At 23.9% G+C, this 11,538-nt stretch overlaps 2 protein-coding genes across 2 annotated transcripts; one reads left to right on the top strand and one right to left on the bottom strand.

Annotated features, from left to right (window-relative positions):
- Window positions 1-5,664: 5,664 nt before the first annotated feature.
- Rps14 (ribosomal protein S14) lies at window positions 5,665-7,094 on the top strand. Its single transcript, XM_011504407.1, has 4 exons — window positions 5,665-5,761; window positions 6,077-6,229; window positions 6,567-6,654; window positions 6,821-7,094. The coding sequence occupies exons 2-4, from the start codon at window positions 6,081-6,083 to the stop codon at window positions 7,037-7,039; spliced, it is 456 nt and encodes a 151-aa protein (XP_011502709.1). The 5' UTR covers window positions 5,665-5,761; window positions 6,077-6,080; the 3' UTR covers window positions 7,040-7,094.
- A 74-nt stretch (window positions 7,095-7,168) lies between these two features.
- Window positions 7,169-9,875, bottom strand: DCTN4-p62 (dynactin subunit 4). The gene is made up of 9 exons (XM_011504466.1): window positions 9,706-9,875; window positions 9,515-9,585; window positions 9,106-9,293; window positions 8,888-9,030; window positions 8,649-8,811; window positions 8,392-8,575; window positions 8,114-8,312; window positions 7,462-7,652; window positions 7,169-7,394 (listed from the first exon to the last, which is right to left on the bottom strand). The coding sequence occupies exons 1-9, from the start codon at window positions 9,832-9,834 to the stop codon at window positions 7,169-7,171; spliced, it is 1,494 nt and encodes a 497-aa protein (XP_011502768.1). The 5' UTR covers window positions 9,835-9,875.
- Window positions 9,876-11,538: the final 1,663 nt, after the last annotated feature.

The raw sequence follows: 11,538 nt of genomic DNA, 5'->3' as shown, positions 1-11,538 counted from the left end.
AATTTTCTCTAAATAATATATTTTACAATCATCTTGATTTAGTAAATATTTATTTAATGGAAAATAATTGGATTTAAGTAGATATTTACTAAATTAAAAATAAATTTATAAACCCTATTTTATTTCTGCTAATTATATTTACATAAGAGCATATGTTGACTGTATGGTTCATTTGTTTGAATTTTGGATTCAATTGATACAACACTTATGTTAATGCAGATTTCCAAAGTCAGAAACTTTCAAATTATAGATATTTATATTTTGAATACAATTTAGAAAAAATAAGTTTTTTATTACAATATCTTAACTTTCTAAAAGATGAGCAGTTCCATGTTTCCAAAAGAGTTAAATATAAAACTGCACATACTTTATTTTGAAAGTTTATATAAAAAAAATATTAACAAATTCGTTATAAAAAACGTGCAAAAATCAGCATTTATACCTTAGCATGTATATTTACATTTAAGATTTTTTTAATTTAATTTTTTTATAATCATAAAAATAAACCCTATATGTAAACAAATTCGATTTCTAAATTTACATTATATATTTTTTAATTATTATTTTCATTTTATTATACTTTCTGTTGATCGTGAAATACAGTTTATTTAAAAATACCGTTGAAAACATTTGATTTACTTAATCATGTGTGTAACGTTTAATATTCTTATTTAACTGGCTTATCGTAGTATAAGAAGGAGTCACATGTTTAGACTGATAATTATTGTTTTATAATTAGTATTCGATTTTATTTTATCATAAAAAAATTTTTAATTGTATTTGATACATTATTGAATTATATTTAAATATTGAAACTAATGCTTCTTATAAATTCTAAGAACGCAAGAAAAATGTGAATAATGATGTGGCTTTTTTTTAAGATTATACTTTTAATTAAATAATAATATTTGTTTTTAATATTTTGTTTTTATATTTTATACGTTTTGTATAAGTAATTTTTTGTATTCACGAAAGGAATAAGAACAAATTAAAATACTTTACTGTAGTTTATATTATTTTTAAAGTGTTTTATTTTATTGAATAAATCTAATAACATTGTTACTTTATTATAGTTTACTAATAGTTTAAAGCAAAAATTTGCGATTTCTAGTGAGATGGACTGTTAGACAGATTAAGTAAAAAGTTATGGATTACAAAAATAAAATCCAGTATGAAAATGAAATAGTAAGATAGAATACTTTCCATTAATACTATTGAAATAATAAAAATATAAAAACAGTAGATTTAACAGTAAAGTATTAAGAAAGGAATCGCTTTATATAATTTAGTCATAATCTGGAGTGTATTCAAAAATAATAACAGTTATCTAATATTTCATGTACCTTTATCTATCGATTTCTAAACTCATATTTACATTTCAAAGAGCAACAACCATAGTTTAAGACGTACATTTATAAAACTTGTCAACTGCTAGCAAGAACCAAAAATAAAAATATTGTAATTACAAATTAATTTATTATATTTATTATAATTAATAATATATTTAAATAGTTTATCATTATTTTTATTGTTATATTTATTTCATACAGTAGTTGCGATTAATTAAAAAAATATTTTCAATATACAATTAAAATTGAAATTGAATCAAATAAATATTACAAACTTAATAAATTTTTTTTTTCAAATATTTTCATAAATACATTAAAATATTTTATAAATTTTAATTTTCAATTATGAAAAAATGCATATTAAAGCAAGATGGAAACAAATTTCGATTTCATATTTTTCCAATGAGTTATTTATTCTTATTACCTACCATTTTAATTCATTAGAATCATTGGATGATAAATTCTTTTAATATTTTTTTTTATATCCGGAATTTCACTAGATTCTTTTATTAGTATAATGGTATTAGTTTATTATCGATTTTTTAAAATTATATATATCTATCTGAATGATGTGTAATTAATATAACAAATAAATTTTCTTTTTTATAACTAATTTCTAAATTAAAAATTATGTTTTATTCTTATTGAATATACTGTTTTCATATTTTTTTAAATAATTAAAAAAATAAGTAATAAAAAATTTGTTATAACAATGAATCATTGTTTAGATAAGTGTATGCATATAGAAGTTCAATTATTATATTTTTAAATATACGAATTCTTGTTTCTTACATTTGAATTTAATGTCACTTTTAATAATTTGAATAAAGTCTTTTAGATGTTACTGAAATGTAATATATAGTTATCATAATAATCTGCTGGATAAAGTATTTTATTTAACTTTTTTGGTATTTTATAGAATTAAAGAACTTCCAATCACAACAATTTAATTTTTATCTAGTCGTACTTCTTCTATGCTTACTTTATCTTCTAAATAAATCTATTTGTTCGAGATTGCGAGAACAATTTCTTGCCACGACTTCCCACGGTCGCTGAACATTCGAGATGGTCAATACACCTGGAAAACTCCAGTGAATAGTTAGCTTATTTATTCTTACTTATCTAAAAACGTGTTCATGCTTTTCCGGTGCAGTAAAACTATTATGTTGTTTACTGCTAAGAAGACGTAGATTCTGAAAGAGTATCAGATATACGTAAAATATCGAGTACAAACATTTCCTAAATTTCGCTGCAACCCAAAACCCCGCACGTGCGACAACAAGCAATAAGCGCACGTGCGCACTCGGCTTTTAACTACGTTTCTTAACTACGCCGCATCTAGTCGATCGCATTGGGAGATCGACCACACCCAAGAGGACTCTTCGTCTAGCCAAGTCCCAGAGAAGGGAGAGGCGACCAAGGAGAGGTGACTAATAGTAAAGGTTCCCTACTTCCGACACTTTCCCGATTAACATATTTGGGACTAAGCCCGGAAGGAAGTGGAAATGAAAGCGTGCATAATCCATTGTGCTGCCCAAGGTCAACCTCTGATTGGATAATTGAAAGAAGAAGGGGTCCCAAATGGAACTGGGTCAGTGAACTATTTAAGAAGGGCAATGTAATGTACCACCGCTTATTCCTATTCCTATTCTTCTCATGGTTGAAAGGATAAGTCACGACTTACTCTCACGGAGGAGGACCAGAGACAAAGTCGTTCAGCTAAGTCTAGTAAAAGTTCTTTCTACGACTGTGTATCAATATACAGTTAAAATTGATTTCATCAAGATTAGATTGCATAGGTTCTGAGATCACTTGTAATCTCACCTGGAGACAAGGAGGGAACTTAAGAGCTCCAATTATTGAAGGGGAACTTCACATCAAGCCAACGAAGAGGGACTGGAAAATTCACGCTACTCTGCGAGTAAGTCCTTACCGCTAGTAGTTAATCTTCATCTCTCGGCTTTACTCTGAAAACGAACGGTTGAAAGTCCGACTACTGAAGCTTCCCAGACATGCTCTAAAAGCAAGACCAACTGTTGACGCCACACAATGACTATTTCATTTCCTTCAACGATCAGCTGTTCGCGCCACACTGGTAGAGCACATTTCAGCAACGATCAGTTGTTGACGCCACAGGTGACGCATAGCTCCGTATAACCTCTATTTTAGACTCTTACACGGCCTATTATTCAGAGGCAACTGCAACACGTGTTGAGTTGAAACACTACAAGATTGTCGTGTTCGATCAGAGCACTACAACGATTATAACCTCCAAAGTGACAATATTCAATAGATTATAACCTATTTCTTTTCACAGTGAATCGTAATCTCACCAGTTACATGCAGAGAATAAGAAATTGATCATCTTCTAGTTCTCAAATAAAAGGGTATATCTCAACGCCACAAGATTATTAAGAAATATAAAAGTCATTTGTAATCTCAGCACGGTTAATGATCCCAACTTGGAAATAAAGTGAAATAAATGGAATAAACAGCAGCAATAATTATATGTGTTAATTATTGAATCAGTGCATTAACCCTTTACTTGCCCAGCATTTTCCCACACAACATCTAGTGGTTTTTTTGTTCTAAGATGATTTTATACGCCTGGCTGACGTGTCAGATTAGTGGAGTTATTTTTTTATCACTATTGCTTTTGTATAAAATTTTTCTATTCAATTTTTTAAAAACTATTTACAAGTTGGCTTTACGTAATTTTTTACCTACATGTATGAGTTTAGCAATATACTTTTAATACTTTAAGAAAATACAGCGTATATAATGCAAATTAGTTTTAAGAACTTCTTAGTTTTAAAAATTTATAATTACATTATTTCAATTAGTAAAAAATGTCAATATTGAATTTTTTGTGTTGAATAGTATAAGCGATATAATATCAAATTTTCATAATACCGCTAAGATCTTATGAATATAATATGTAATGAAGTGTAATTATTTTTCATAATTAATAGTAAAAAAAATTCCTAAAACTCTCTAAATATATCACGTTTTGTTAAGTATTTCTTATTATTTAAGATATATTTCCTTTGTGCTTATTTTAATTTTTAAAAGGCTCTTATTTATTGTATTAAATTTAATGTAGTTCTTATATCCTTTTTATTTGTGTAAAGATTAATTTTTGGCAATTGTAAACGATTTCATATAAATACTATTATATATATATATATATATATATATATATATATATATATATTGTAATTACTTATTCATGCATAAGTATGAAATTAAAAAGTACGAAAAATATGTATGGAATAAGATTAGTTGAATTATTTTTTTAACAGATTTGCTTTCATGTTTACAAACAATTATGTGTACATACACTCTCGACCAAAACTTGATTAGTTATTTTAATAAATATTTCAATTTCAGTATTATATTTTAATTTAATTTTTATTATATTTGATTTATACTCAATCATAAAGTTAACATAAATACGAATTATTTAATTTTTAAATTTTATGAGAAATATACATGTCTTTCTTGTTTCATATTATTTTTTATTATTTATTTATTTGTACGTTTCTGATTTGAATATTGATACGAATAATATTTTTAAATAATGTTCTTATATTATATTTACATTATTATTATTTCTGGGAATTAAGTGAAAATAATTAAAATTAATTAATCAATTAAACTTTATTTGCTGCATTATAGAAGTATATGTACACTAAATTTAAATTATATTATATTTTGTATTTCAATGTTAAAAGTTTGAAGAAAAATGTTCTATTTTTTTTCTTTTCTATCACTTCTATTAATATTTATTTAATTTCTCATATTTTATTTTAACTATGTGTGTAAATACAAATACGATGATAGTATGTGCAACATGTGTAGTTCTATAAGTATTAGCGTCGTTTAATAATATAATCAGATTTATTTATAGTATAAGTTCTTTTAGAAAGTTTTAACATTCCTTTTAATTTCTATGTAAGGTTTAATTTTTTAATTTGTTAATTTTAATTTTTTTTTTTTTAATTTTTTTTTTTTTAATTTTTTTTTTTTTAATTTTTTTTTTTTTTTTAATTTTTTAATCAAATATTCTTTTAATTGATTAAATTATTATTTAAATACACTTTATATATTATGTATTTATTAATAGTTACATTTTAATTACAGTATTTTTTATTATAATAAGTGAGGTAAAAATAAAATAAATATTGTCACAAAGTAATCAAGAAATGTTACATTAATTTTCTTAAATGTCCTGTAATAACTATGAATTTGTAAATTGGATTCCATATTTATTTGAATCAAGAGCCAATAAACTAATATCTCGATAGCGCATGCGGCAAAATACACCGATGTTTGATGATTGCGCTTCTATTATAGACTACGTCTTGGTAATTCTTTCTATTGTATTCTTAGCCAACATATTTTGTGAATTTGTAAGTATTATTTTACAGAAAGTTTGTATAAAATTGTAGTTATTTTTATTAAATAAAAAATTACTCTGAAAAAAGAAACATATATTTAAAATACAAGTTTTAAATTTATCAAAATTACTGTGTCTGAATTATGATTATCATAGATATAAATTCATCTATACACGAAGCACATTTGAGTTGATTATCAAATATGATAATTAGAAAATTAGAGAATACTCTAATTTTGTTATTGTATTCTCTTGAGAAAAAATACTAATTAGCTTAAACTGCTTATTGTATAATATTATTCAGAAGTACCAAATTTATTATTTTCAGTAAAATGGCACCAAAAAGGGGTAAAATTCAAAAAGAAGAAGTTCAAGTCTCTCTTGGACCACAAGTTCGTGAAGGAGAAAATGTATTTGGAGTAGCTCACATTTTTGCCAGTTTCAATGACACTTTTGTGCATGTTACTGATCTTTCTGGAAGGTTAAATTATAGTAACAAAAAATTTTATTAACAAAAGTCTGAAACGAATAAATTGTTAATGCTGGAAATTTGTTACTTAAATACATTTATCGAAAATTCTAAAGATCACAAATATTGTTTTATTATACTTAAACATTTATTGACTGGTATACAATTTTAATGCTTAAGCATGTTAGTTTCTTTAAAATTAAATATTAAATAATGTAATTTTAAGCCTTTGTATTAACAATTTCATTGATAGGTAAAATTATATTTTTAAATTGATTTTTCAAGCATTTAACTATATTTTGATTTATTTTAAGATTAGATTTTTTGATAACGTATATTTTCCTTACAGAGAAACTATTGCTCGTGTGACAGGAGGTATGAAAGTAAAGGCTGACCGTGATGAAGCTTCTCCATATGCTGCTATGTTAGCAGCTCAGGTAATATTAATTTTTGTAAATTTTTTATTAAAATAAAATAATTATATCAACATTAAATCATCGAAATGCAATTTAAATTTTAATATATAATTACTTTGATAGAAAACAAATTATTACTAATATTGGCAATGATATTGAATTCGACTAACAAATTATATTTTTTTAGGATGTAGCAGAAAAATGCAAATCCTTAGGAATTACAGCTCTTCACATTAAACTTAGAGCAACTGGTGGTAATAAAACCAAGACACCAGGTCCAGGTGCACAATCTGCACTTAGAGCACTTGCTCGATCAAACATGAAAATTGGACGAATTGAAGATGTTACACCAATTCCTTCTGATTCAACACGTAGAAAGGGAGGTCGTCGTGGTCGCAGACTTTAAAAATTTATATGTATGGTTTATTACAAAGTCATAATAAACTTTTTTTTAAATTAAATTTTATATTTGTATTGTCTTATATTACAAAATAATATAGCTTAGTATTATAACTAATCAAAATAGTTCTATAAATTATAAAATGTTATGAACTAAATTTCCAAGTGTTAAAAATAACTTCACTTTTAAATCTAATTTTTGTGGCGCTTTATGTTCTAATGTTGCTATAGTATTGATATAACCATATTGCATAGCTAATCCAACCACAATGGGTTCATCTTTAACCATTTTATCTTTATCAACATAAGGTATTACATCTAATCTTATGATTGCCTTGTTGCCTTTTCTCCATACAACTAACCTATATAATATAAGTACATTTAAATTGTAAATGGTTAATGAAGAATTTTAAAGTGCATTGTCATTACTTTGGATCATCTTGAGAATTTTGACTATCACTTGGATCATCATATTCAGCAGCATCATCTCTTGGTGGTAATATAAAAGAACTAGATGGTAATATTACTTCAGCATTTATAACTATGTTTACCTGTCTTCCTTCTTCAACCACAATTGCTTGTCGAACAGCAGATGGTAATAAATTTGGAGAATCACAACCCTATTTACATTTATTTTAACTATGATAAACCATATTTATAAAATTTATTTTTTAAATTCATTGATGGTAAATTGATAAACTGAAATACTAAAAATTTTCATTCTTTTAATATAATGAAAATGTAAAATATTGCTTATTATCAAATGAAAATAAGCGGTATAAAAAAATGAAAAAAATTAATTATCAGAGTATGTTAAGTTACAGTATTTAAGGCAAATATAAAATTTATGTTTTTACATTCAAAATTAATCGTTAGCTGCTTATAATTCTTAATTTTAAATTATTAACTTAAGTATTACCAATATTCAATATATATGATAAAATAAAAAATATATAAATATATAAATTTATTCTTTAATTTGAAAATTATAAAGTTATCTGATCTTTATTAATGACAAATACTTTGTAAATATTAAATTAAGTGATTAATAATAAAGCATTGTATATTAAAATGTAAATACCATTTGAACATTTTCACGATTTATTTCTTCCTTAATACCTTGTAAAGTTGTTGTAGTTGGCATCATGGGTGTGTCCATTGACAAAAGTATTATTTGTGTTTGATGTTGAGTGGGGTTGCAAAATTTTAAGAGTAATTCGCTAGAATATCCAAGGCGTAATGGTTCACATGCGACAATACGGAGCTCTGGAACATGATAGCTATAAATAAAAACAAAATTATCATTCATTAACAAAATCATCATATATAATCTCATTAACAATGAGAAAGTTATTATACAAAGCTGCTAGTTGAATTTTAAATTTAGTAGATGTTGGACAATAATCAGGTTTACTAACAGTATGTTCACAAAATCTACAACGTTGGGATCTCTTTACTATAAATTGTTTTCTTTGAGGCCGTAATTCATTAATATTTTCAACTTGTAATTCAGGATGTTGTAACCTTTGATCTAAAGTAGTGACTATAACAAAATCATAAAAGAAAGTATTTAATTTTTAACTAAATATTCATTTAATATTTTTATTTTTCCTCACTTTTAGTTATATCAATAGATTTAGTAAAAATATCTTGTGATAATTCCTCGATTTCTTCACTAGCCTCTGATGGCTGTGGTTGGTCACTTTGTGTATTAGATTGTAACAATGGTAATTGACCAACACGTTTTCTAGCCATTGTAGAAGTAATTCCGAATTTTTCCTAAATTATATATTGTTTTATTTTAATTGTATGAAATCTAAACTAAATTAATTTTAGTAATTAAAAATATATTTACAAATTGAAGAAAAATTCGTTTTGACTGAAACTTTTTGCGTTCTTTCTGTTGTTTTTCAATAGAACCTAAAATTTTATAAAAATTAATAAGTGCTGTTATTCTGTATGTGTTTGGACTTTCTTGTTCTCTCCAACTTCCAGTTGCTAAAAAATATATATAAATTATAAATCATTATAGAATATTTAATTACATATTTAATACTTTTCTTATTAACAAACCAACAGTTTGATCAGGAATACCAGCATCTCTAGAACTCCATCTACATAATGTACAACTTAAATAATAAATTTTTTTTGTTACAGGTTTCGATTCCTCCTGAGTAGTATGTAATGATTTTACCAATACTTGACCAGAACGTATTGATAGTGTTTCAAAGCAGCAAGGACAATCAAAACAATTAGAACATCTAAATAAATAAATTTATATACAATTTAATATAATACATTACCATAAAAATCAGAAAAAGATATTAACATATTTAAAATAAATATATAATAAACTATATAAATGCCAAATCTTTTCAATAAAATAAAAATATGAATGTTGATATATTACCATTTAATATAATTTAAGATTTACAATTAATGAAAATAAAAGATGGAATAAATATATAGGAACATGATTTACTTATATTTCTTCAATCGAACTTCTGAAGCAGGTGGATTTTCCAAACAATTTGAGCAATAATATGAATCTACCTATGTTGAATAGTAAAATACAATAACTTTATAAATATGTTTAAATCAATATAATTTTTAGATCTACAAACGTTAAAAGGTTTCTTAATACATAGTAAAAATATAAATAAAGTTCTGTACCTCATGACAAACACAATAACCACATCGAATACTTAAGCAGTGTCTACAAAAATAAATTTTTGCAATAGATTTTAAAGAACCACAACTGCATGCATACCGCACACAATCGATTTGAAATAAATAAGCCATATTAAAATATTTTTTAATTCATGATTAATAAACTTTTTTTTACGCTGTTTGAAATAGAAAATTGTATATTAATTATAATTAAAAATATTTTTCTATGGAGACTAATCCAGTGAAAGTATGTAAGTAAAAATATAATGTGCCCATCTGAAGCATACATAAAGGAAGTATCAGCTTATTGATTATCAATGAAGTATATGATATACATAGTTTTAACTTTTTTTAAAATTTAATAGTTTTATTATTTTGGTTATTAACGATTATTAATTTCATTGTATTATTAATTTATTTTTAAAATTAATTTTATTACAAAATTTTACAAATTATGTCCTTTGATTACAATTATTGTAATTCTGTAAAATATATATTTTTCAAAAAAATAATCCAATCAGAATCTAAACATATTCCGTTTGTCAATTTATATGTATATACAAACATTTGCATTTTATAATGGTGCTAATTTCAAAATTGATAATTATATTTATAAAATATAAACATCTTGGTAATATGAACAATAATAAATTCAATAAGAATAATATCCTATATAAATTTCTTATTAGAAATTTTCATTAAAAGTCGAATATTATTTGGTAATACAATTGAAGTACAATATAAATTTAATGTTCAGAACAATAAATAAATAAAATAAAAATAGATTTTCTTGTACATTATAAATTATATAAAAAATAATTTTAAACCATATTTCATATTACTTTGGACACTTAACTAAGTTATATATGTTATTATTATTATTAAGTCCTATTATTAAGAATAATATAAAAGAGATATTCAGAATTTGAAAAACTTAAAATTCAATACCAATTTATAATAATAAAAAGAAAGAAAAGGATTTCAAATAAGAGATATTCTTTTTATAAATAAGTCCTTCGGGAATTTGAATCATTCTTATTTACCATATTCTCAATTTCAATACAATAAATACAATTCAATAAATATTTTTTTTAAGCATTTTGAGTATAGGTCCAAATAGTTCCGCGAGATTTAGTTTGCCAACAAAAGAGAGAGAAATGAAAGTATATTCATGGATTTTCTGTAAATGTTGACAGGTTTTAAGTATATTGTATTAGAATATTATATTATGATTGATTCGACTTATATTATTATTATATAAGATGCTTCTAGTCTTTGTTAAAATTAATTTTATATTTTCAATGAGATAATCTCAGACTTCTTCTCAGACAGTGATATTGAGATATATTAATATACAGTAATAATTAAATACATTTAGTTAGTTAAATATTTTACTAATCTAAATAATTTGAATTAATTTTAATGATTGTTGTATAGATATCTTTATATTTATAGATATTTTATACAAATATTAAGGCAACAAAACTTTATTATAATCAATCTCATTTAGAAAAATAATGTACAAATAACTTATTTTTTAATTGAAACTAATTTTAAAATAATAAATATTTGCTTTATTGTGAAAAACACAAGTAAAAAAATAAATATAAAAAATAATATAAAATTTTCACTGCAACAATGTATATATTTAAAAAATTAAATCTTGGTATTAAAAGTACTCAATCATAATGTTACTATAAACTTTAAGTTTGTAAGATACCCCAAAAATAAAATATATTACTTTGGTTCTTAACTAAGTCACATTAATATAAATAATCAACGGCAAGTTCAATCAAAATAAAAAAAGTAAAATTAATATAAAATAAAATAAAACAA

This window comes from Ceratosolen solmsi, unplaced genomic scaffold (assembly GCF_000503995.2).
Source record: "Ceratosolen solmsi marchali unplaced genomic scaffold, CerSol_1.0 scaffold17, whole genome shotgun sequence".
NCBI lineage: Eukaryota > Metazoa > Arthropoda > Insecta > Hymenoptera > Agaonidae > Ceratosolen > Ceratosolen solmsi.
The sequence above is the reverse complement of the archived record's forward strand: the minus strand, read 5'-3'. Positions and strand labels throughout refer to the sequence as shown.

What these genes read in the sequence shown, in the direction of transcription:
- Rps14 (XM_011504407.1), top strand. Translation starts at nt 6,081, where the DNA reads ATGGCACCAAAAAGGGGTAAAATTCAAAAAGAAGAAGTTCAAGTCTCT. An exon ending in GTTACTGATCTTTCTGGAAG is followed by an intron (nt 6,230 to 6,566) that starts GTTAAATTATAG and finishes TTTTCCTTACAG; the next exon opens with AGAAACTATTGCTCGTGTGA. An exon ending in CTGCTATGTTAGCAGCTCAG is followed by an intron (nt 6,655 to 6,820) that starts GTAATATTAATT and finishes ATATTTTTTTAG; the next exon opens with GATGTAGCAGAAAAATGCAA.
- DCTN4-p62 (XM_011504466.1), bottom strand. Translation starts at nt 9,834, where the DNA reads ATGGCTTATTTATTTCAAATCGATTGTGTGCGGTATGCATGCAGTTGT. An exon ending in TATTCCTGATCAAACTGTTG is followed by an intron (nt 9,031 to 9,105) that starts GTTTGTTAATAA and finishes TATATTTTTTAG; the next exon opens with CAACTGGAAGTTGGAGAGAA. An exon ending in AATTCTCAAGATGATCCAAA is followed by an intron (nt 7,395 to 7,461) that starts GTAATGACAATG and finishes TATATTATATAG; the next exon opens with GTTAGTTGTATGGAGAAAAG.